Raw genomic sequence first — 23,643 nt, 5'->3', positions numbered from 1 at the left:
AGCGTTGGCTAGCCTCGCCTCCGGTCAATGAAGAGTCGGATTTCGCTTTTAAGTTCCTGAATATTCTCTTTCTCTAAGAGCGGATGCCGGGACAATATCTTTGTGCGACTTCTTGAGGGCATCAATGTCAGGGCCACCCCACGGCAAGCGTGCGGCGACGATGAAGCCGATAGGTGGAGTGCCACCACCGTTTCACTTCGTGGAGGTCTTTGGTCCCGAGAGAAGGTCTGAAAGTCATCAACTACTCGACCCGATCTTAGTCCTGCCTGTGGTCGTGGTCTCGGCAACGTCTCTCGATCGTCGAATTGCTCTCGATAGCTTGCCGACTTGTAAGAACAATTCTCCGAGGCGACCCGCGCAGGTGTAGGAGACCTCGACCGAAAGCTTCCAGTTGATTCGTCACGACGAACTCGTTTTCTCTCCGACGAGATAGCCTGATAGTACGTCTTCATCATTAGCTTCAATACTGCGTTTCCAGTCCCTGGTGGGCAACTCTGTCGCCATCTTCTCAATCGTCGGAAAAGTCCCGACTCGGTGGTGGGCGATCGAGTGCCAGAACGAGCACTCGCGGTTGAGGTCACTATCCATGACACTCAAATCTACGTCTTTGGCCGCCAGACACTGCATGAGCTTGTCCGTGTATTGATTGATGGTCTCACCCGGGCTGAAAAATCACTATTACAAGTTGTGGTACGACCAAGTAATGGGAAAGTCGTGGAGGGTGCAAGCGACCCCGTCAATGCGGAACCAGCCTTACCCAACTCCGATATTCATCGCGATGCAACAGTAAAGCTGGTATGTGCTGTTCGTACCCGCATTTCTGAAGACCCGGGGAAGTGCCGGCTGATAAAGGCGTACGACCATCTGAATGAACTCATCACACTGAACGAAACAGCAATTGATGATGCGCTTTCCTACGTGAGAGCTGTTAAGGAGGTCGACGAAATTGATTCGAAGGAGCATCACAGCCAAATCATGGGCTTGTCGTCTCCATCAACCAAGAGAAAGAGAAGCGGACTGCTGCGCTGGTCGATTTGGTTGTCTACGTTTGGACACAACGGCAGGAAGAGTTGATGTCTCTATTACAGAACGAGCCGCTAGCAGCAAAACAAAATAAGGCGAAGCACGAGAGCTGTGCGGCGATTGCGTCCCAGATAGAGGAAAAGGATCTCGAGCTGGAGGCGTTGGAGAGGCACCTGAGGGATCAATTGCAGGTGATTGTCCTCTTCTGTGATAGTAAAAAAAACAAGAGCTTGCCGTGTTATTTGAAGTTTCAGTGTTTGTTCTGGTACTTCGAAGTACAACCCGTTGGTGAAGTTTGGCACGACAGTTCATCTTGATGCTCGCTCACTCTCGCCAACCACACGCATGATATTGTACATGTCATTTTAATACGTGAAAGTATTAATAAACGTATGTGAATGCCACTTCTTGTTTTTAGTTTGTGGTGTCATTCTGGTGGTTCAATTTTTTCGAGAGACTTTCTGCCAGGCTTTACTCGACGCGTGAAATCAATCGGGTCAGCGCATCAAAATTGAGCGCGTAAACTGGTTTCGAGTTCACGGCAGGATTCCCGTTTTCTGCGGCTTTCCACAAGTATGCTTTCTTCGAAGGAAAAGTGTCGGGCGTTTATCAAGGCATTCGTATGCGAACCAACTTCACGATCCTCCAGCACTCGCACATGTTCCGGTTGATCCACCTAAAGATTTGACACATGCGTCATGCGCCCAGTAAGCTGACTCGGATTACAGCTTGTTGTATCCGGTGGTTCGGACATCTGAAGTTCCGATTCTGAACTGGTCGGTCAACTTTCACTTCGCAATTTGCACCGAATCGAACCGCAAGTCCCAGTCTATAGCCATGGTCTCCTTCTTCGTCTTCACTACTCTCGCTATTGCCACCGTCGCCGCTGGTTCCGCTGACATCAGCCAGAACGCCCAGATCTCCGTGGATTCTCTTCAGGTTGGAGACTACTACCGTCCGTCGAGCGACGAAGTGACTGGGTATGCGGACTCGACTTCGCCCGTCCCGTTCCGTCGGTCTCCATGCCCGGGCCTGAACGCTCTTGCCAACCACGGACACATCCCGCGCAGCGGCAAGAACGTAACCCACGAGTCGCTGGGCAATGCCCTCATGTCCGTGTTCAACTTCGACAGCAACCTGACGCAGACGCTGCTGAACCAAGTGCCAGCTACCTTCTCGCTCGACATCATTTCGAGACACAATGTGCTCGAGCACGACGCTTCTCTTGTGCACAATGACGAGTACTTCGGCGGCGACCCGGTCAACATGAACGAGACGATGGTCGACAATTTGCTGGCCCGCTCTCTAGACGGCAAGACGCTTGGTGTGACTGAGGTGGGCGAAACTCGCAAGGATCGTCTCGCCGAGTGCCGCGCCAACAATCCGGAGTGCGTCTTCGGTTCGAACCAGACAACTTTCTCGTACCTCGAGGCTGCCGTGTTCATCGTCGGATGCGGCGGAAACGTGAACGAGTCGGTGACAGTGGAAGCCGCGCATTCCTTTGTCTGGGACGAACGTATCCCCGACAACTACGTCGCGTCTGCGGTACCCATTACTCTGACCTTCATGCGGTCTGTGATGGCGAAGCTGCTGGCGTACGCTTAAGCGTTTTTAGGCTTTGTCGTGAAGTATACATACACTGGACAATATCTCTACTTCTTGATCTCCAAGAGCTTTTCTTTCGTAAGGGTGTAAATGCGGTGGCTGGATCTCACAAGGCACAAGTAGCTAGCATCTCTCTGGCGCTTCAGAAAGACCTCGGCTGCCTTCTCAAGGGCGCGCTTAGACATAGTACTGTTATTTTCTCCCAAGGTGGAGTCCACAGTTCGAATTTGCCCACCAACTGAGCAGCGATTTCCATGCACTCCTCATGAAATGCTTTTTCAGTGTCTGGCTTACTCTGGACATTTAGATTTTCCAGTAAAATGGTGCGTTTGGCCGTCCAGCGATGAGCTATGATTGCAGCTGCTGCCTCGTCTCGCTTGTGTTTCTCCACATCAATGTAAGCACGCAAATCATCAAGTTGACTGGGTACTTCCGCTGTGCTTGATTCCTCTTGGCTCGGCATTTCCTTCAGGTAGACAAGCGAGTCCTGCAGAGCTCTTTCGTTCGTGATGATTTGGTCGTTCAAGAAGTTGTAATGATCTGTCAACACGATTTTCACCGCTGGAGACGGTTTTGCTAACATCTTACCTGTGCACAATGTTTTAGTTGGGCACGTGGTTTTGAATTTCTCGGCGGATATGGCGTTCAGAAGTTTTTTTCCAGACGGCAATGATGACTGGTTTCGAGGTTCACTTTTCACTATTGCGCTGGGTTCAGTTGGCTTCACCGTGGTAGGAGGCCGCGCGAGAGGAGAGTCTTGGCCAATTGCTACAATTTGCAGCCGTAAAGTCGCCACTTCATCGCTTAGATATTTCACACGGCTCACCATTTTACGGGTCCAGTTCCTGACGCACCGCCGACAGCAACACCCATCCGTCATTATTTTGCCCACATGGTTATGTTGCTGGTCTTTCAACGGCACATTGCAATCTTCACTGCTGATTTTCACGTCAGTCAAACCTGGCGGGTGGCTACTCATAGAGGCCTGAGCTGCCAGTTCCACAAAAAATCTGCTATCACAACGCACGCGGTTGTTTCTTCATCAGCCGGAGGCATGTCCTCTATCGCCACTTGTACTTCTTTTTCGCTTGAAGGTTGCTGTATTCCTCAAAACGTGATGCAGCTTGGAATTTTCGGCTTGTTCGCGCAGTGTGGCACAGATTACCAGCTGCGGTTGATTTTCCAGGCACTGCGCTTCGTTGGATGGATCTCGTTCTAGTTTTACTTCGTATCGCTTAGCATCCATCGCTGAGCATGGGTTTCACTTGGCTGTTCGTTTTGGGTCTGGTTTAGAGTGGTCCGTTGTTCGTCTAATGGTCTTGAATAATGGGATTTGATTGGCGCGAAGATACACTAAAACGAGATGTCCAAAATAGTGACAATATGTTGAAGCGACGGGTGTATCCATTTACAGCGATGTCTCGCCGCTTCCTGACGCCGGCGTCCACGTCGCACCGGGCGTCGATATCCGCGGGAGATTCCTCATGTTTCCAGAAGCTTTTCGCGTCGGCGGGCGACCCGCAGACGCGAAATAATCACGCGAGGCACCTGGCGCTGGCCAAAAACATCCTCTACGAGAACGAACTCGGGTATGTGGCCTTGAATGTGCAGGTTTTAACTTTAAAATGCGAAACATTAATGTTATTGTGCGTTGCAATCAGGTGGAAGGTGGCGGAGTTGCCGCTGGTTGGTGACTTGCTCCAGTTGCTGCGCAATAAAGTGCAGGACGGAGCTCCACAGTTCAGCGAGCAGCTTGTGCTGGCTGTCATGAGGTGCTGCAAGGTGGGAGAGGAGACACTGCGGACCTGCTTGACCATATTGCTAACTTTACTGCTTGTGCCTTGGTTGCAGCCGTTTATTCGCCAAAAGTCGAACGAAGAGATCACCAACCCGAGTCTGTTTCATGGAATTCTGCCTACTCTTGGAGAGCTTTTGTCGTTCGAGGACATTGACGTGCAGGTTGCAGCAGCCGAAGCGCTGCGGACGTTCGCTACTGGAGAATGTGAGTCGATTTCGGTCTGCAAACGTCTTGTCTGGTCTGTAGGCTCACATCATTCACCACGTCGTATACAGGCCTGGCTCGCCGTACGCCGAAAACGAGAAGCAATAACGTGGAGACCAAATCGGACGATCTGAGACTGACACCACGGATTTTCAGTCAGAATCTCATGGAGGAAACAGGAACGGTGGAGGCAATTGTTGGGGTAATGCACGATCTTTTCCCAGACGAGGAAACGGAAGGAGGAGAACTGGAATATAACGAGCCTGAGGAGGATACCTTGTGCCCAACAGAAGATGAAGCAAGTACAACGGCTCAGGAAACTAGTGAGGAGCACAATCAAGGCCATGACGGAAATGTGAACGTGATTAGCGAAGAGCCCAGCCACGACGGAAAATATGTGAGCGATACAGGAGTGGAATCTACGGGAATGGAAGACAAAAGCACCTCTGAACAAAGTAATAGTGCTTCTCATCACTCCAGGAAACCCGCTTCGGCTCCAGTAAGAGACTACAAGAGCCGTACTCAGCAAGTAGATATGGGAACTATGGACAATCCCGAGACAAGCAAAGCAGTGGAAGGCAACAACATTGCCTTACCAAAAGAAGGTACGGTATCAACTCGCACGGCAAAGCCAGCCTCAGCACCCAGCACGATCCACCGTGGTTCGCACGGCGTTGAAAGCAAGCACAATACTCCGGCTAGTACTTCGGACCGACAGGATGTTGCTAAGCCGGAGGAGGGGGGTGACAGTAGACCTGCCTCAGCCTCAGAAACTCAACAAGCTAACGAGAATGGGGATACCGTGGAGGAACAACTGGTGCGAGTGATTGGCAACGCGCTGCCTATTCAAATGAGGTTATCGGTGCTTCTGTTCCCGCTGGTTGACTTGTTGTACGAACTATCGGCCTACCAGCGCTGTGGAGAGGTTCTCGTTGTGAGTGGAGCGCTCCATTACGTCGTATTCATTCTCGACAACATATCGAACCCGCAGGACGAGCTCCTGCCGCTGTGTCTTGAAATTCTTTGGAATGTGCTTGAGCTCAGTCACGAACAAATGTCTACGGTCACGAAGTGCGCGTCCAGGAAGGAGCTGCTAGAAGTTTTCCGGCTACGCAACGCAATGTTCTTTTTGGGCAACGAATTCACATTTCAGTCGTTGTTGCACGTTTTGGAGTTGCTTCTAGCTCATGGGTACCGACAGCAAGACAAAGAGATGCGCAACGAGTGTCTAATGATCTTGCAGCTACTTTCCAAGCGGCGTCGGTCGATGGACTTCTTTTACTCGACTGGTTTGACGGCGTGCCTATTCTCCTACGCCACTTCGGCAGAGCTCTCCCATGCTAAAGCGTCTGGAGAGACCCAGCAGGATAAGTCTTCTGCTACGGCGTCAGCTATCACGGCTAGCAATCAATACTACGCTACGAACAGCGATGAGGATTTCGAGTTCAAGCAAATGTTGTGGTTTTTGCTTGCTGAAATATCCTGCGATCACCAAGCGAACTTGAGCGAGCTCGTACAGTTTCGGTTTTTGGAGGTCTGGCTGTCGTACGCAACTGCGAGTAACGGCAGTGTTAACCAGCAGCAAGATTCCAGTGGGTCATTTCCTCGCGCGTCAGCTCACAAATACTCGGTGCCGCAGCTCCAGCTACTACAACGGACAGCGCTCAGCGTGCTTAACCACGTTGCTCCATTTGCAGTCGAAAGCTTCTACGAAGTTGGGGGTCATTCCAAGCTGCTGGAATTTCTTGAGCTCAATATGGGCAACGAAGATGTGTTAGCCTCAGCCTGGCTACTAATGCTTCAAGTGTCTCCACCGATCCCATTTTTTCAAGTCGAGTTAGGCGAACTTGGAGCGATCGAGGCTGCCTTGGAGATATTTGCGACTCCTCCGTCAAGACACACGTTTGCAATACGTCGTAATGCGATTCTTGCATGCGCTAGCATCTGTCGTAACGATGATGGATCCAATCGCAAGCGCTTTCGGCAGGCCAACGGTGTTCATTCCCTCATCCAGCACTTGGAATTCGATCCGTCGCACTCAGTTCTGGAGGAAAACATCCTAATCGGCATCGTGGACGCCGTGAGGTCCTGCGTGATTGGAGATCTCGACAACGAGACAGCCTTCATCAATGCGGACGGAGTACCCAAGTTGCTCTCAATCCTCGTGTCGGCACCCAAGGCAATAAAACACCAAGTGTTAGCGGCCCTTGCTGAAATATGCGTGAACCCAGCGGCAATTCCGTCTTATCAGATGTGGCGATGTGACCAGCCTGGCGAAAACAACAACGCTGGAGCTAACAAATTGCTGCTTCGTATCTACGCAGATGAAGAAACTGCAGAGAAGCGTTCGAACCAGGACGAAATAAACCAAGATACTACGTCGACAAATGTGCGTCAAAGCGCCTTCCAGTCCATCACAAACTGCAAAAGTCCCTTTATCGTCACACCCGAAACCAGCACAGTGGCTGATTTACCCCAGTCACCAAGTAACAGGCCCGAGTCTCCAGCGTTTGCTCGACTGAAAGAAGCTTTAAAGGCTGCGCAGGGACTTACATCGGGCAAACAGTCAACACGCTCCATTCTGCAGCTTGAAGGTCATCAAATTCACCCGGATGTGAATCTAAAGGCCAAAATCTACTCGATCCTGGCGAACGTGTCTTTTGCTTGTGAAGCTGAGAGCCTCACGCCGCAAGACCAAGTGATGCTGGAAATCGCGAGAGAATATCCAACGTTCAAGCTTGGCGAAATGTGGCAACACGTGGAGCGCGAGCTGCATGCAGAAGGCGTCCGCCCTATCTACGCGGACTCTCTTTATATACGCAAGAACATCGAGCATGCGTACAACACCTCCGTGTGTACCAAATTGGCACAGCAGGAGGTGTTCGCAAATTTGCGCGAGCAGAGCACTGCGCGTGAAGGCGCTTTTTTCGACCAGATTCTGCGCCAAAAGCAGCAGGAAGCCCAAGCAGAAGAGTTCCACCGCGCCAACCGCCGCCAGAACTCTACCATGCAACTTCACATGGACGCCAAAAAGACCCGCTTGGAGTTCATGCGCCGACAGGATCCAGCAGCGTTTGCTGCGTATGAAAGCGAGGAGCGCTGCCTCATCCGTGATCCTCCTCCTGAATACGTAGACAAGCAAGAGGGTTTCCGAGCATTGCAACAGAATGAAGCGGAGCTGCGTGGTCGGCTCACTACCATTACACGGTCGCGCAAGCACTCGGTCTAATTCCAAGGTGGCAGCACAGACCTTAAGCGTTGGTGCATTCTCAAATTCATTGAAAGTCGTAATCTTGCAAGCTTATGCGTCCTCCAGATCAGCACTTTCAGCGTGCAGATCCTCCAGAATCTCATTGATACGGACCACACAGGCAGTATGCTTGGTCGTAAGCGTCTCCACAGATCTCTCCAAAAACGCGATGGTAGCGTCATCGGGCTCCGGCTGCTTGGACGCGTCGTTGAGCCGCATTTTCTCGATCAACACCGCGGACGTCTAAGCAACAAATGGTAACACAGTGAGTCTCAACTTTACCCTCGTGGTTAGAACCAAGCGTTCTCAAGGCTACCAGCAGCAGCTTCTCCTTCTCCTCCTCCTGCACTTGGCGCAGAAGCTGCGCGATCGCCACTTGCTGCTTCTCGTCCCGCAGGAGCTTCTCCACGCGGTTGATCTGCTCACTCACAGCTGAAAATTGCTCCGTGATCCCAGAACCTGCACGCGCAGTCACAAATGGTCAGCATCTCAGCTGCAGCGTTAATGCAGCGATGGACTCACAGAAGGCCGGGAACTGCTCCGTCTTCTGGTGTACGTGGAAGCCCCTGAAGTCATCGCACAATTTATTAGTAAACCACTAAATACTCCATGAACTTTATTATAACGAACTGTTTAAAGTCTGCGTAGATCTGTACGCGCGTCTCCTGCAGGCGGTGGAAGCTCTGCACCAATGCTTTGGAGCTCAGCTGATCAAGCTCCTTTTCCTCCTTTGGGGACGAATGTTCGAGGGGTTTTGGGGTATTCACATCGCGAGGTTTGTCCTCTGCATGCTGCTCGTCCTCGCAGTGTTCGTGGGCGTGCGCAGGCCGCGTCGCAAGCAGCGAGAAGCACTCTTGGAACTCCATCGTCCGGGTTCCTTTAGGTGTTTTTCACTTGGGTTTTGTATGCTGTAATAATTGTACGATCATTTGAAGTGTATTTTGGAGTACAACTTTTTCCTAGCACTCCTCGCCGAGTGAGCCGTCCTTGGGAATGAGCCAGCAGTGCCCCAGTTTGGCTCCACCTTTGACTGTGTCCGCCTTTTGGGGGGCAAAGACCCAGTCGTCATCGAAAGTCACGAATTGCAACTTCATTTGGTCGGCTGCGAACGAAAGCTCGAAAATGCCGTACGGGGAATTCTCGCCACGCCAAATCGATTTGATGTCAGTGGCGTACGGAGGAGGTTCGCCAATGCTTTCGCTCTGGATACCGCCACCTGCTCCGTTGGTGACAAAATGCGTGTTGAAAGTTCCGAACTCGTGGCTTTCGGCGTGAGTGTGTCCGTTGATGAAGAGATGGACGCCTCCCTCCTTCAGAATACCGTTCACCTCCGCCATCATCGTCGGGTCCATGTGGAAGTGAGGCGAGTAGTGCGTGTTGACAACTTTCCACGTTGCGGTCGAGGTGGCAGCATCTCGCGCAAGTTGCTTCAGCGAGTCGGCTTGCCAATCCTCGATCTGCTTCATGCAGGCGTCATACATGCCCGTGTCGCCTCCGGCGCACAGCTTGTCCCCACGAGCAACGTTTGAGCAGCTCTCGGTACTTTTCGACACCATTTTGTAGCCGTAACACTGGCAGCAAGTCTGCTGAGCGCCATGAACAGCTGCAGCATTGGTATCAATGTTGAAGACATCCACAGTAACCCCAGAGTCGGGGTCTTCCAAGCGCTCCACGTAGTAGCGCGCCGGCATCTTCCAACGATCGTTGTTGGGGCTCACATACGTGCTCTGTCGCGTGAACTTTTCGTCCAGGTTCTTCAGCAAATCAGGGATTCCTGAGCACTCGACAAACTGGTTGTCGCGCTTGCCACAGATGAACATGGATCCGCCGAGGTCGTGGTTGCCCACAACATTGAGCCACTTGATGTCGAGCAGCGCTGGGTCGGAGTACATGTCCTCAAACGAGTTCAGGAAGCGGTAGCTCACATCATCTGACCCGAGGCCGTTCCAGTAGAAGTTGTCACTGTCAAAGAGAAAAGTGTGAGCCCCTTAGAATCTTGTGAGCTGATTGAAAAGGGCAGCTATCTCCTTACCCGTGGCTGAGGATTGCTTTCGGATGCAGGGTCTTAGCCGAAAGTGCCAGCAAATACGCTACGTTTGCTTGCGCTTGCTGGTCCTTGTAGTACTCCTTGTTCCCAGTGCCCGTTTTCCGATAGACGTTGCAGCACGATCCGAGGTTCACGTCGACCCCCCAGTCACCAATGGCCAACGCATGCAGGTCGTAGGTCGCGCTGTGAGATACCGTCACCGCTGGCGAAGACGTTGCTGAGCTTGACGTCGAGTCACACTGGAACCCCAGGAACGCTGTCGCAGCGGCACTCGCGCACACGATCGGAGTGACCACATCGTTCCCCGTCACAGCTTCGACTTCTTCGGCCAGCTTAACATGGGCTGTCTGCCGGAAAAGGGCGTGCTCCGACTGCGTCGCCGAGCCCAACAACGCCAGCTGTGCTAACAGCGTAGACACCAACGCTGCCGATTTCATGGCAGACTCGACCGCTCAAGATGCGAAGATATCCTCGACCTTTCGTCGACAGGTTTTCGTGTTTGTCACTTCAACTGCCTTGGCTCCGCTATCTTTGGTCGACAAAACGTCCTCGAAGCGGAGCTGCTGGTTCTTATCGGCACTATTTTAACAAGAAACAGGCGACGCAGGACTTGCGCGCACCTCGTCTATATGCTTGGACAACCAAGTTGTGAGAGTCGCACGCTGCAACGGATAATCGGGTCGCGTTGCTCTCTTTCCCTACGATCCTGAGCTTGGTTTAATCGGCCAGGACCGTCCTCTGCTACTGGCATGAACACCTTCGACTCAAGCGAGGCTCAACGGCGAGTCCACATTATCGATGACCTGTTGGGTGCCGTTCTCGTGCTCGCAGCACTGGGCTTCGCGCTGCTGCTTGAACTCACAAGGCGGCAGATCTGCGCCGTGTACCAGTTGGCTTTCATTCTTTGCGTCTTGTGCACATTCTTCATCATCGGAGGAATCGTCGACCATCACCTGACCAACGAGCAGCTCACGCTCGCCCTCTATGGCTCCTACCTGTCCAGCTCGCTCACGACGTCGTACGTGTATCTGCCAATTATGGCGGCCTTGGGTGTGTCGCTTGCAGCACTCGTCCAGCTTTCGCTCTGTTCGTGTCAGTGCTGCTGTCTTGTGGGTGCCGCCAGCGTCGCGCACGGCCATTGCTTCGCTGCGAGAATACGAGCCAACATGTCGTTGTACGCCACCAGCTTCGTCGCACTAACCGGTGCGATCGGAGCAAGACTCAACGCGCGACTACGCGAGTCAGCTATCAACCCTGACGGCGGAACGGTACATTGGACCATGCTGCGAGCTCCGTTCTTCTTGGCCATGGCACATATCGGGAGTTTGCTCTTCGTAGCACTTAAACTTTTTCTGCAGCACGTACGTAACCCCCTTCTTGAGCTGAAGAAGGGAGAGTTCTCACCTAGTGTACTCTGCTGTGCGCAGGCGGACAAGACACCAGTAACCTCGCCTCGATCCGGATTCCTGATTGAGCGAGTTCCTCCTCCTACAACCGTTGAAGACCTCACTCGTCCGCCGCCGGCACCGAAAAAGGTATGTGGAAGTCCGTGTGTATTCACCGATGACGCATGCTCACCGTGCTAACTCGGACCCCCCCCCCCCCCCCCCCCTATCACTGCACACCACAGCTCCCACCAATGTATTCATCAGTGGAAAAGAAGACCAACCAAGCACGAAGTCCGGCCAATTCTTCTGCTGCAGTAGCGCTAGCAGATGCACTAGCCGCTCGGGGGCAACGTCGAGGGCTGCAACTTCCAGCCCCTGCGTCCCCCGCTCAAACAGACCGCTCGAACAACAATGATGGGGATGTGTCTTCGCTCATTAGCAGTGACAGCGAGAGCGATGACGAAGTGCTCCAGCCTGTATTCAAATCGGCGGCTGCAGCAGCTGCAGTTGCGGGAGGCCGTGCCAGTAGCCCACGCCGATCGGTGTATTCGGGGTATTCAACCAGCCCGCCAGCCTCGCCGACGTCCTCTATCGGATCATCACTGTCCACATCGCCAATTGCCAGGTCACGTGCCATGTTGTATCGCACTGGCAGCGCCACCAGCGAGTCCGTCTCCTGGAGTGACTTCGAAGACACCATGGAGCGATTGACTGCACGAGATTACTACAGCGATCGCCCATCCACGGCATCGTCTACATCCACGGCATCCTTGCAAGGTCTACGACGCCGTGCTGCTGCAGCCAACAGTTCGTCAATGTCAATGGCACGCAGAAACTCGCCCTCAACTTCGAGAAGGCCAAATCCGTCGGAATCACCATGGATTCCATGCACCGATCCAGCGAGCGGCAGCACGTACTACTACAATCAACAAACAGGCGAAAGTCGCTGGGACCTGGTTTAGCTCTATCAGAAGTAAATCGTTTAGTCTTACAAAATCCTCACCTGCTCCGCGCCTATCAGTCAAGAGAACCTAGACCTTGCCCACGTAGCGATGCGTGAGCTTGTAGTTCGTGTCTAGAGTCTTGAGCAGTGATTTGCCAGTGGAATCCAATGCCCCGAAAAGTTGTTCCTTTTCGTAGGGCGAGCAAACGTCCAGCAGCGCAAACACACCAGGTCTCAACTTCTGCTGGTAACGCACGGCCAGCTTATCGCGGGTTACGCCCACCAGGAACGTCATTAGAAGGTACACGACGTGTTTGCGGAGCTGAACATCGTGCTCCTTCATGTACCCGTACAGACGCGCGAGGTTTGAGCTCCATTCGGAGCAATACGGCGCATATTCGGGGCTTCCAGACGCCAACACCAGCATCTGCAAAAGTCCGTTGGCTGCCTGGACAAGATGCGGGATGCCATTCACCAACGACGCAAAGTGGTTGCGTACGATGCGTAAGAGCAGTGTGTAGGAAAGCGTCCACAGCTCATGCAGCTCTTTGGGGTCATATGTGTTCGTACCAGCTTGCCAGCACGACAGCGCCGCTACCAGAGGTTGAAAGCCCGTAAAAATGTGCTGGAGCTCGTGGGTTTTCCACGTGAAGAGTTCTGCCTTGCAAAAGACCAGAACGAAGGCCTTCATGTTCCATACGCGTAGGGCAACATCATTGATGAGCTCTGACGATACACACATCGACTGAAGCGAAAAGTTCTGGAGAAGAGCCTCAACAATAGCTTCCTTCCGCTCGTTCAGAAGTAGTCGGCGCGCCGCGTTCAGTTTTCGGTCTCCGCCCAGGAGTAAGCATACGGCGTGGAGTGCGCCGAGCTTCCGTTGGCCTTCCTTTGCTGTCAGTTCCTGCACAATCGTTGAGACCAGCAGGCGGAATTCATCCTTGCTTGCGTTAGTCAGCACAGCTTGCAAAGCAAGTTGTGCCTTCTTTTGCTTTGATGCACCAGCGCTGTTGCGCGACACAAGTGTTAATGACACCGCCAACAGACATCCATACGTCTCCAAAGGCGTCACAAACGAGCGGAACGAAGCGTATTCTTCACAGAAATTCGCGAAAAACGACCAAGCTGCGTTCTGGAGCTCAATGTCACCCGTTGAGTTGTTGGTTGCTACAATCAACTTCATTGAAGTTGCTAAAGCACCTCCAGCACGCTTCGTCAAGAATTGTAGCACAGAGCCTTCTGCAACCGTCTTCTGCTGTTTATGTGCTTGCTTGTGTAGTACGGACTGGTATTTGAGAAGTGCATTGAGCACCTCAAACGACATCGTCTCGTTTGTGGTCTCGCACAGCTTCTCCCGGGTGACAAGTTCTACCACACTCTCAACAAACTCGTTCTCTTCGTTAGAATCATCCGACGTGAGACCTCGGTGCTGGGCTAGCGCCTCCACAACAATAGCAGCGCGCTTGAGTTTCCTCCTGAGCTTCTCGGGGGCGATTTTCGTCGCACTCTTCTTACAACTCAGTGTACTGCTCAGCAGTTCGCCGACAAATGCATTGGCTCCAATGTCCGAAAAGTACCCAAGCAGTTCCGCCGTCAGTGAAACGCTTACAGCGCTGTCAATCACAAGTTGAGAGAGGATAAAGCGCGCTCCGTTGCGCAGCTGCTTCTCAAGTCCTGGATGAGTATCCCGCGACTTGTGCACTTCCATTCCGACGATTTTAAAGTGGATTTGAATCCAAGTCAACAGAGTACGACAGACTTCTGTGTTCCCGTCCGCGTTATCCTCCGACGTTCTGATTGCTTCGTAAAGAGCCAATGCGGTTGTCAAAAGGTCTCCACATTCTTCAGGCTTCAAATATCCAGCGGGGAGTCTCAGCAAGAAGCTGAAGAAACGCAGGGCCTTCTCCAAGCTCGCCAGCGAGTCATGCTGCACTTCAACCACATATTTCTTGCCCATAGTAGTCAATGAGCTAGGTGCAACCTTACGAAGACTTGAAATCTCATAAAATCCCGCATCGCTAATGGTTCGGGTGGCTGAGCCGTCCAGTGCACCGGAATTAGCTTCACCAATGAAGGCATTCAGTATCTCGCGGAAAAAGTGGTCACACTCGTCGCTGCCAGCATTCGCCATCAGCTCGGGTAAATGGAAACTTACTACCTCCCAGCACCTCCAGTTAATAACATACTCGACAACCAAGCCAGTCACCTGCTCTCGTCCCGCTCGCGAAACCTGGACGGCATCCGCGGCAATGCCACTTGAGGCGCCCATTTTCCGCAGCCAGTACACGCAAAGTTTGACGATTCCCGCGGCACCGAGCCCATGGTTGGTGCTTACACCGTTGGATTCACTGGCTGCTGGCTTGGGCTTGCTGCCTCTCTTCTTCTTCGCACTTGGCGTTGATGTTTTCAGCAGCTGACCCATAACTGCACCAAATCGATCACCCTCAAGCTTGGCAAACATCTGATCAAACGTTTGCTCGCGGACAGCAGCATTCAGAACTGAGTCAAACATCAGTAATTCGCCAAATATGCAAAAGAGCTCGCGCTGATAGGATGTGAATGGGCCAGTAGCTTCGGCCAGTTCATCTGCAAACGAGGACAGTAACTTTTCGTGCGTGTGTGACACAAGCCCCAAGACTTTCGAGCGATTCTGAGGCACTACATGGATTTCTTGCACGAAAGTCTGGAAAAGCAAGCGGGCAAGCGCCACCCCACGTGCGTTGCGAATGTCATCGTCGGTTGATGCAAAAGACGCCAACTGCTCCACTAGTAGGTTCCATAGCACATCCATTTGACCTGGCGGCAGAGCCATGAACGCTTTTCGAAGAGTAGTCTCACACAAAGGAAGTGCGAAGAGCTTGTACAAGCCTTCATGGGCACGCTGGATTGCAAATGCAGCCTTTAGAAATGCATCAAGCAGACGCATGGAATCGTACGCGTGAATCAATTCCACAACAGCGGTACTGGCAGCCGCAATAACTCCATCCTTTTGTTCTCCACTTTTCGAGTAGCTACGTAAAGCTTGCACTCCAAGCAGCTCGAAGATTGGCACAAGACAACAGTTTACAAGGTTGGGTGAACACCTCACGGCACTTGATATAGCTTCACATTCCTCCACAGCTCGATCAGAATTGTTGGAAACCTCCTCGCTGTGCTCTACGCTGAGCACATCCATGAAAGACGAGAGCACCTTCTCCATAGTTTGAAACTGCTCACGCTCCTCGGTATCTTCCGTCACACGATACACATCGCATTCGCACAGTGCTCGGAACAGCGCGTTGTAGAGAGTAACCAGCACCGGTAAGAAGTCGTTCTTCTGTGCCTTCTGTTGAAAAGCTGAATAAGCCACGGCACACAGCTCGGCCCAGAACTTAAACGGCGAGTACATGGTTGACGTAGTTGCAATCACGATGGCAGCGCGTTTCCGGCTTGTCTTCAAGTCTGTTTTGGTGTCCTCGATTTTCGTGTTCGCAGCCGCACGGATGCGGGTCGCAAACCCACGCACGAGTACCTCGAAGAAGCCACCAACGGATGCCTTCAGCTCCGGCGATACTTCTGCGTCCGACAACATGCTCAGTAGCTCGTCAAACAGGTTTTTCTGGTAGGACACCAGCCCCGACGATGCCTTCGCGCCACCTGTCCTTCTGCGCTTCCTTGCCTTTTTGTCCTCCTGCTCATCAGTTACTGTCTGCTCTGCATCATTGTCACCTTTCTTCTTCCAAATGGCTGCGTGCACCATCGCGCCATCATACTGGCGAATGTGCTCTGCATCAAACAGCGCGTCCTCCACGACGTGATCCAGCAGGGCTGTAGCCGCCTCCACTCCCGGCACATTCTGCTTCTGCAGCTTCACCAGCTCATGACGGTACGCCACAATATCCTGCAACGAGGTCTTGGCAATGGCCAGAAACACTTTCTTCTTGTTCGTCTGCGTCTTCTGCAGCTCCTGGAACACGAACAGCGCGGCGTGCACCAAGTCCACGTACAGTTTCTGCTGCTGCGTCTTCTCGTCACTCTCCACCTGCTTCTGCACCTCCGTCAGCGACTTGAACACTGCATTCAGCGCTCTCTTCAAAAAGTCTGCGAACACGTTCGTAGGCGGGCGGTACATCTGGAAACTGGCCGTCGTACTGGTTGCGAGCACACTCGGGAGCCCAAAGAGGAACAGGAAGACGCTGTACACGTCCTTGAGCGTCTGAAGCGTCTCGTCACTGCTATGATCCGTCGCCAGCGTCTCAGCGAGCGCCGACAGCAACAGATTGCACGAGTTTAGCGGTAGCGTCGTGAGCTGCTCGTCGCTCCCCTTGACGGCGAAAGCACTGAGCGCCAACTGCAGCAGTCGCAAACCCTGGCGCGTCTGTTGAGGTCGCAGGTGCTCGTCGCGCTTGGCCTTGGTGACGAGGAACACGGCGAACTGCAGCGCCTCGGCCGCCACGCGCTGCCACGGCAGATTCAACGCGCGCTCGGCGCGGGACAGCGCGCTCTGCGAACCGAACTGCTCGCACGCATCGGTCTGCAGCAAGGCGAAGCCGGTGCGCAACAGTTCAGCATCCCCGTCGTAGCCGCGGCGCGTGCGCTGCCACCGCACGAGCGACAGCACGGCGTCCCAAGCGTACTCCTCGGTCATGATGGACTTGAGGTGTGAACCAGTCGATACTGGAGACCAGTGGTATCGATGGTGTGGACCACGTAAAGGCAACTTCTTTGCTTCAACTTCCAGGACATGGCTACATCTGGACATGGTAAAATTAGCGGACCATTTTATCGTTGAGAGGGTGGAGCGGCAGCCATTCCGGAGCTACGGGAACTCGCGTCTGCCACGTGCCCTTGCGGCCAGTCGTGGTCCGATCCGCGCGTACCGCACTTCTGCCAGCTCATCAGCTCGGAGGCAGTGCAAATACCTGCCAAGTCTGCTCGAGGTGGATCAGCGACACTCATATCATCAAGGAAACGTGTCATGCCTTCGATGCCCTTCGGAGAGAAAGCGCCAGGAGATCTCAAGGTGGACTCCACGATGGCAGACAAGAAATCAAAGCCGGAGACTGCGTCTTCTGAGTCCAAGACCGCTACTGCGAGTCGGCGAGGCGGAACCTCCGAGAATATTCAGGTCTTTATACGCATCAGGCCATTGATTGAGCGCGAGAGTACGCAAGAGCGATGTGCGGGAGCTCACTCGATTCGTGCGACCGACCACCAGGTTTGTTGTAACATTGGCATTTGTGTAGTTGACCGACAGCAATGCTAACGATTCCACTGCTATTGGCAGACGATCGAAGTGCGCACATCTGAATCCACCATCAAGTGCTCGTACGATGCTGTCTTCGATCATACTTTCTCGCAAGAACAAGTGTACGACCGAGTGCGCGAGTGCACCCAGTCGTTCCTCCAGGGCTTCAACTCGACACTGTTTGCTTACGGCCAGACTGGTAGTGGTAAGTCGTTCACAATGTTTGGTGCCGAGACAGATCTGTCGCGCTACCGACCGGGACTTCAGAACAGCCAGGCGGGCATTATCCCCCGTGCAATCAAAGAGATATTCGCGACGACAGTGCAAATGGAGGCGGATGCCCAAGCGACTGTCTTCTGCTCCTTCGTGCAAATATACAACGAGCAGATATTTGACCTGTTGAGAGACACGCACATGAACACGCCATTGGACATTCATGAAGACCGAAAGAACGGCATCTTCGTCGAAGGATTGTCCGAGTACGCCGTGCGGAGTGTGAGTGATTGCTTGCAATTGTTGCAGTGCGGCGAGCAGAATCGTGCTGTGCGCTCAACGCATATGAACCAAGTAAGTAGTCGCAGTCACAGCGTTTTCCAACTTCTGTTGGAGCAAAGGAGAAAGGATGGAACAGTTCTCAAGTCCAAGTTTAATCTCGTCGATCTCGCTGGGTCTGAGAAGTGGAATATGGGCGCTGAAATGCAGGAGCATCACATTTCGGAGATGACGAATATTAACTTGAGCTTACACACGCTCGGGCGATGTATCGCTGCGCTCTCGAGCAAGTCGACAGGGGGTGCTGGGCACGTGCCATATCGTGACTCAAAGCTTACAAGGCTCTTGCAAGACAGCTTGGGTGGCAACACGAAAACCAAGATCATTGCCACGCTGTCGCCATCACTGGACTGTATTGAAGAATCGATCTCGACGCTTAAATTTGCGGATCGAGCCAAGAAAGTTATGGTCATGGTGCGTGTAAATGAGCAACGAGAGATCGACCCTGCGTACGTCGAGAAACTGCAGGAGGAACTGGAGCAGTTGCGCGAAGTCGTTCGGCTACTTCGATTACCAAATGGCGTTAATTCTAGTGATGGCGAAGATGACAGTGGCAGTGCCAACAATAATGACAACCACGACGAAGATGGCGAGCACGCTGCCACTGGATTGAAGGCGAGGGTCGTCCGATTGGTTCATGAGAACACGGAGCTAAAGCATCAGAACGAAAAGCAGCAAAAAGAGTTGGAAAAACTACGCTTGGAGCAATCTCGAGGAAGTGGCGCAGCACCGACCGCTACTGTTGACCCACAAATGTTTCAGGTGAAACAGGTATCATGACCGTGGTGGAATAATTTCACATGTAAGGGTATGTACTAACAAATGACACCATTCTGCCTCATGTAGCATCTGGAAAACACAGTACGCCAGCTCAAAGACGCCTCAGATCGCTTTTTCCGCTTTGAAATTGAGGAAGAGGAGCTCAAAGCGATTCATACTCGCCTCTTTCAAGGATTCCAAGGAATTCCCAGTAACCCGCCATTATCAGCGTCTCGTTCTCCACTATCCAGTGGTGGCAGGGGAACTGGTAGCAGCAGCAATCTTTTGAAGCCCCGACCTCGTACGTAACCATCTTGGACGGAAAGTTTTGGCGCGAACCTAACACTGGGCCTCATTGCTGTAGCTCTCAAGCTCAGATCGTTCAGCTCCTTCGCATCGCCAGTAATGACAGTAGCGATACCAAAGCCTGCAGCGACGATGGACATGACGTATCGCGTTCGGGGCCGCTCGTCAAGTGTTGACACCGGTGGGAACGGGGAGTGCTGGAAAAATGACGTGCAAGCCGCACCAGCTATGACAGTCGAGAAGGAGCTGGAACTGTCGCGGAAGGCCATCGAGAAGCAGACGAAGTTGCAGAATTGGCTACTTGAAAAGGAGAGGAGAGAAATCCTCAAACTCCAGCAAGAGCAGCAGTTTATCGACGAGCAGCGCCGATATGCGGCTGAAAAAGACGCAAAGTTCTTCAAGCGTGCTGCGGTGACCAAAAAGAAGTTGTTAGCCACAGCCGAGGCCCTAGTTTCTCCAAGCAACAAGCCGACCACTGCCGAAACGTGAAGAATGCATTTCTATTTATCAAACAAATAGCAGCTCGCGAGCTCGTAAATAAGCCTGGCCCCTGGTTTCAGCAAGCCTAAGTCATGAGTTGTCGTTACTTGTTTATCGGTCAATCTAAAGAACACCGAGTGCCACGTTCTTGTATGTCTTTCCAATGCCGTTTACAACAGCAATGGTCTTCTGCGGACGGCCGATGGAGTCATTCGTGACCTTGGTCTTGCCGTTCGGGCCCTTAGCACTCTCGAACGCTAGAGCAGCATGAGCATTGGTCGAGAACGTCACACTGCACGAGCCGCGGTTCTGGTTCGGCAGCCATGCGATCTTCTCCACAGCAGCAGGTACGATCTGGGTGTTTTCGATGAAGAACTTCTCGATGTCTCTGCTTGATATTCCCTTCGGAATTCGGTGCACGCGCAAGCGGCAGGAGCGAGCGATCATGGCCTCCGACATGCCGTTTTTCCTACTTGCAGTTTCTCCGGCGCCCTCCTTCTTCATAGCGGCCATGTCGATGTAGGACGCTTCGTTCACTGGGGCGTTTACAGCTGTGGGTTTGGCTGCCTCTGTTGTGGTATGTCCAAGCTGGAAAGCTGTCTCGACGAGCTTCGCAGGACCCGTGTACTCCTTGTTCGCCTCCAACCGAATCGCCTCTTCACGGGGTTCTTTGGTGCGAGGTCCGTGCAGCTCCAGTGCTGACGGGATGATCCTGCCCGTTTCATGTCGAGCCGCATACTTGGCCGCCATCATCGACGCTTGGGCATCCACCGTACTGTCGTGGCCCTGAGGCATTTCAAAGCCAAGCAGGAACTTGGTCAGGTCCTTCAGTCCAGGCGTCGCGCGGGACGGACTTCCGTCTTTACGCCGGAAAATGAGCGCCGTGTCGATCACACGGCGATGGTTGATGCGCATACTGGCCAAATCGCCGTAGACCGAGTGGCCCACCACGATCGTGTCACTGCTGATGTACTTGAGCATCTTCTTCTGCGCCTGCTGCATGGTGATTTTGCAGTTCGCGATCTGCTGTGCAGTGATGCCGTGGATGTCAGTCTTGGGGTCCACTATGTGGAAGTCGTCCTCGGGCTGGTGCACGATGAAGTCCGAGATGATGTTGCGCAACATGTTCTCTCCGTCCACGGCCGACACGCGGCACAGCGCGTTGGCCTTGCTCTCGTGAGAGCCTTCCTGCTGGGTGACGCACATTTCGCAATCCACCGCCACGATCTTCAGGTGCGTCTTCTTCTTTTTGCTCTTGGTGGTGACCCATCCGGGCGCGTCCTTCGGGAAGCCGAAGAGCTTTTCGAAGCGCTCGCTCTGCTGCGTGAGCTGCACCAGCTTCTCCCACTCGGCGTCCGCCACGGCGTAGCCCACGTCTCCGCCGGGCGCCAGCAGGTGGTTCATCACGTCGATGGCCGTGACCGTGGCCTTCTGTACGCGCTGCTTCTTGCTGGCCAGATCCTCCTCCTCCTCCTGCATCCGTTTGCGCTTCATCACGGCGCGCATCACGTGCGGAGGCGCAAACGCGGGCGTCGGCGCTGCCATGCTCGCTACTGTAGTCGGAATGCCGCCGTTCACGGCCAGTCAGACTCAATAATGTTGGTGATTGGATGAAATGCTGTATGCTAGATTTGGATTGGCTAATTTGAAATTGGGTAGCAGGTGCACAAAGCGTGAATTGAAGACACTAATTGGACCAAAATGCTGCGCAAGAGCATGCTGGACGTGACCCAGCGCGCGACGCAGTCGCAGGCGCTCAAGAAGATCACGGCCGGCTATGAGCTGCTGCCTGCGTCGGAACACGGCATCCGCTACATCCTGTGGGCCGCAGATGCAGCGCACGCTAAGCCCAAGCCCCAGGAGCGCAAGGAGCAGTCCAAGACGTTCCGAGACCCCTTCGCCAAGGAGCACCTAGAGCAAGATCTGTTCGTGACGCAGCTGCATGACACGCACAACCTCGTGCTCAACAAGTTCAATGTAGTGGACGAGCACGTGGTGCTGCCCACGATCGAGTTCGCGCCGCAAGAGCAGCCACTGAGCGCCGCCGACTTCCGTGCCATGTGGACGGCCATGAAAGGCTTGGACGCCTTCGCCTTCTTTAACTGCGGCTTTGAGAGCGGCGCCAGGTAGGCGATACCACTGATACGATCTGAGTGGACATGGTGGAACTGATGGGCTTGTTGTTATTGGGTCCTGTATCTTCTAGTCAACCTCATAAGCACATGCAACTCATGACTTATCCGTCCATGAAAGCGATCACGGGGCTGGATATGGTGCGGTGATTGCACCTCGTTTCTCAGAATGGCAACTCGGCAACTGACACTGTCCTTGTTCATATCCTTGTTCGTAGCCGCCGCTGCTGCACTTCATCGACCAGAAGCTGCGGGCGTACTCGACGACCGAGACCGTTCAGCTGCCGGAGCTTCCGTTCTGCCACTTCCTCCACCGCATTGACCTCGAAGACGACGACAGCGAAAAGGCTGCGGTGAACCTCGTCGCCATCTACAACAAGGTGCTGCAACAAATGAACAGCACCGAGTACCCGACGTCGCAAGCGGTTGCCTCATCGACATCGTCGCTGCCCGTGGCCTACAATTTGCTGCTGACGTCGTCGTTCCTCTTCCTGATCCCGAGGAAGGCGCAAAGCTTCAACGACATCGAAGTGAACTCGATTGGCTTCATCGGTTCCTTCTTCGTGCGCAACGACGAGCAGCGCGTCTTCTTCGAGACGCACGGCGGGCCCATGGAGCTGCTGCGCCAAGTCACATTCCCTGCCTAGCGAAGGCTGTAAACGATTTTGAGGCGAGATGATGTGGGAATTGGCTTTCGTGTTAATAAATGTAGCACTCGTTCAGAGGCTTTTTTTGCTTCTCGGTCGCCCTGCACGCTGCAGGGCCGAATCCTAATACTTCACGTCGTCGTCATCGAATAAATAAATAGGTAGAAGGCGAGATGGATCGCCTCCTCTCTGTGGGCTCTGAAGGCGGCGAACCCCTTCGTTCGTGATCCGTGGGTCCAGAGTCCGCAGGCAGGCTGGCACTTAGACGCCGATACCCGAGCCAAAAGTCTCGAGGGTGTGCGTCTTCCAGCCGTCCAGGTTCATGTGGCGGTTCTTGGCGCGCAGCATCAGCTCCATCTGCTGCGAGAACGACTCTTCGACCTCGAGGAAGGCCATGACGTCCTGCAGGAAACGGCACTCGGCGTGCCACGAGCCGGGCTGCATGCGGTGCAGGATGGCGAAGATGATGTGGAGGAAGTTGTCCATCTCTAGCTGGCGCTTCGTGAGGTCGTCCTCGCTCTCACCGAGACTCAAGAAGGGCATCCTCGTGAACTTGAGTCGCTCCAGGAAACCGCGCGTTACGTCAAAAGGGCAGCCGTTCTCGCCCTCGCACCGGCATTTGCCGCTGCGGCCTGAGAATAGAAGCACCGGGTCGTGGAGGCTGCCGACGCGTGCGAGCAGCGACTTGCGGAAGCGGCGGAAGTCGTCGAAGGACCGCGCCACGAGCTGGCACGACTCGCGCTCGTCCGAGAAGGCGCGGCGGCCCGGGATCAATGTCTCCACGGATACGACGAAGGACAGGTTCCTGCGCGGGCCCTCGAAGTGGGACACGGAGGCCGACAGCTTCTTGAGGATCTGCACGTCCACCTGGTTGTCGCCGCGGGGCGCGCGCTCGATGGTGGCGCCCGACGCGCGGTGCACGAACAGTTCGCCGTCGTTGGCCACAGTGGCGCGGCGCGTGACAGACTGCGGGGACAGCGACGGCTGCAGCGTCGCGACGTGCATGTTGGCGTGGCTCTGGGAGTTCATCATGGCGGGAATCCTAGTGCCAAGCGCAGGAGGAGAAACCGATGGAGGCGTGCGACAAATCGAGAAGTGCTCGCTTTTCTTCACTGCGGAAATCGCGGAGTGAGTGTGTGTGGCCACTTTTGCGCAGTCCGCCCATAGAGGAGGCGAGATCGTACTTAGTAGGGAGATGTCCTGGCTTTTTTAGGCGTTGCTATGCAAAGTGCCACTTGTGCTGTGGGCTGGCGTCCCACTGGCCAAAATTCGTAGGGGACGG

General features: G+C 53.7%; 11 protein-coding genes across 11 annotated transcripts; 5 read left to right on the top strand and 6 right to left on the bottom strand.

Moving 5' to 3' along the window:
• Positions 1 to 1,860: 1,860 nt before the first annotated feature.
• KRP23_6647 (putative sterigmatocystin biosynthesis peroxidase stcC) lies at positions 1,861 to 2,628 on the top strand (the record flags this gene model as incomplete). The annotated part of the gene is made up of 1 exon (XM_067891863.1): positions 1,861 to 2,628. One exon carries the CDS (start codon positions 1,861 to 1,863, stop codon positions 2,626 to 2,628), a length of 768 nt encoding a protein of 255 aa, XP_067746179.1.
• Positions 2,629 to 4,044: 1,416 nt separating this feature from the next.
• Positions 4,045 to 7,859, top strand: KRP23_6646 (Cilia- and flagella-associated protein 69; the record flags this gene model as incomplete). The annotated part of the gene is made up of 4 exons (XM_067891862.1): positions 4,045 to 4,217; positions 4,290 to 4,410; positions 4,480 to 4,630; positions 4,702 to 7,859. The coding sequence occupies 4 exons, from the start codon at positions 4,045 to 4,047 to the stop codon at positions 7,857 to 7,859; spliced, it is 3,603 nt and encodes a 1,200-aa protein (XP_067746178.1).
• A 72-nt stretch (positions 7,860 to 7,931) lies between these two features.
• On the bottom strand, positions 7,932 to 8,746 carry KRP23_6645 (uncharacterized protein; the record flags this gene model as incomplete). Its single annotated transcript, XM_067891861.1, has 4 exons — positions 7,932 to 8,123; positions 8,197 to 8,339; positions 8,403 to 8,446; positions 8,511 to 8,746. 4 exons carry the CDS (start codon positions 8,744 to 8,746, stop codon positions 7,932 to 7,934), a joined length of 615 nt encoding a protein of 204 aa, XP_067746177.1.
• Positions 8,747 to 9,594: 848 nt separating this feature from the next.
• Positions 9,595 to 10,364, bottom strand: KRP23_6644 (uncharacterized protein; the record flags this gene model as incomplete). The annotated part of the gene is made up of 2 exons (XM_067891860.1): positions 9,595 to 9,607; positions 9,913 to 10,364. 2 exons carry the CDS (start codon positions 10,362 to 10,364, stop codon positions 9,595 to 9,597), a joined length of 465 nt encoding a protein of 154 aa, XP_067746176.1.
• Positions 10,365 to 10,676: 312 nt separating this feature from the next.
• On the top strand, positions 10,677 to 11,513 carry KRP23_6643 (uncharacterized protein; the record flags this gene model as incomplete). The annotated part of the gene is made up of 2 exons (XM_067891859.1): positions 10,677 to 11,288; positions 11,355 to 11,513. 2 exons carry the CDS (start codon positions 10,677 to 10,679, stop codon positions 11,511 to 11,513), a joined length of 771 nt encoding a protein of 256 aa, XP_067746175.1.
• Positions 11,514 to 11,703: 190 nt separating this feature from the next.
• On the bottom strand, positions 11,704 to 12,015 carry KRP23_6642 (uncharacterized protein; the record flags this gene model as incomplete). Its single annotated transcript, XM_067891858.1, has 1 exon — positions 11,704 to 12,015. The coding sequence occupies one exon, from the start codon at positions 12,013 to 12,015 to the stop codon at positions 11,704 to 11,706; it is 312 nt and encodes a 103-aa protein (XP_067746174.1).
• A 331-nt stretch (positions 12,016 to 12,346) lies between these two features.
• On the bottom strand, positions 12,347 to 16,885 carry KRP23_6641 (uncharacterized protein; the record flags this gene model as incomplete). The annotated part of the gene is made up of 1 exon (XM_067891857.1): positions 12,347 to 16,885. One exon carries the CDS (start codon positions 16,883 to 16,885, stop codon positions 12,347 to 12,349), a length of 4,539 nt encoding a protein of 1,512 aa, XP_067746173.1.
• Positions 16,886 to 17,215: 330 nt separating this feature from the next.
• On the top strand, positions 17,216 to 19,591 carry KRP23_6640 (Kinesin-related protein 5; the record flags this gene model as incomplete). The annotated part of the gene is made up of 4 exons (XM_067891855.1): positions 17,216 to 17,455; positions 17,525 to 18,808; positions 18,884 to 19,097; positions 19,161 to 19,591. The coding sequence occupies 4 exons, from the start codon at positions 17,216 to 17,218 to the stop codon at positions 19,589 to 19,591; spliced, it is 2,169 nt and encodes a 722-aa protein (XP_067746172.1).
• A 114-nt stretch (positions 19,592 to 19,705) lies between these two features.
• On the bottom strand, positions 19,706 to 21,127 carry KRP23_6639 (Small RNA degrading nuclease 2; the record flags this gene model as incomplete). The annotated part of the gene is made up of 1 exon (XM_067891854.1): positions 19,706 to 21,127. One exon carries the CDS (start codon positions 21,125 to 21,127, stop codon positions 19,706 to 19,708), a length of 1,422 nt encoding a protein of 473 aa, XP_067746171.1.
• Positions 21,128 to 21,283: 156 nt separating this feature from the next.
• KRP23_6638 (Diadenosine 5',5'''-P1,P4-tetraphosphate phosphorylase 2) lies at positions 21,284 to 22,361 on the top strand (the record flags this gene model as incomplete). Its single annotated transcript, XM_067891853.1, has 3 exons — positions 21,284 to 21,708; positions 21,789 to 21,855; positions 21,933 to 22,361. The coding sequence occupies 3 exons, from the start codon at positions 21,284 to 21,286 to the stop codon at positions 22,359 to 22,361; spliced, it is 921 nt and encodes a 306-aa protein (XP_067746170.1).
• A 261-nt stretch (positions 22,362 to 22,622) lies between these two features.
• On the bottom strand, positions 22,623 to 23,366 carry KRP23_6637 (uncharacterized protein; the record flags this gene model as incomplete). The annotated part of the gene is made up of 1 exon (XM_067891852.1): positions 22,623 to 23,366. One exon carries the CDS (start codon positions 23,364 to 23,366, stop codon positions 22,623 to 22,625), a length of 744 nt encoding a protein of 247 aa, XP_067746169.1.
• Between the last annotated feature and the right edge of the window lie 277 nt (positions 23,367 to 23,643).

Source organism: Phytophthora ramorum (assembly GCF_020800215.1).
Source record: "Phytophthora ramorum isolate Pr-102 chromosome Unknown Phyram_PR-102_s0005, whole genome shotgun sequence".
Taxonomy (NCBI): Eukaryota; Oomycota; class Peronosporomycetes; order Peronosporales; family Peronosporaceae; genus Phytophthora; species Phytophthora ramorum.
Note: the sequence above shows the minus strand (reverse complement) of the source record. Positions and strands in the feature narration are given on the sequence as shown.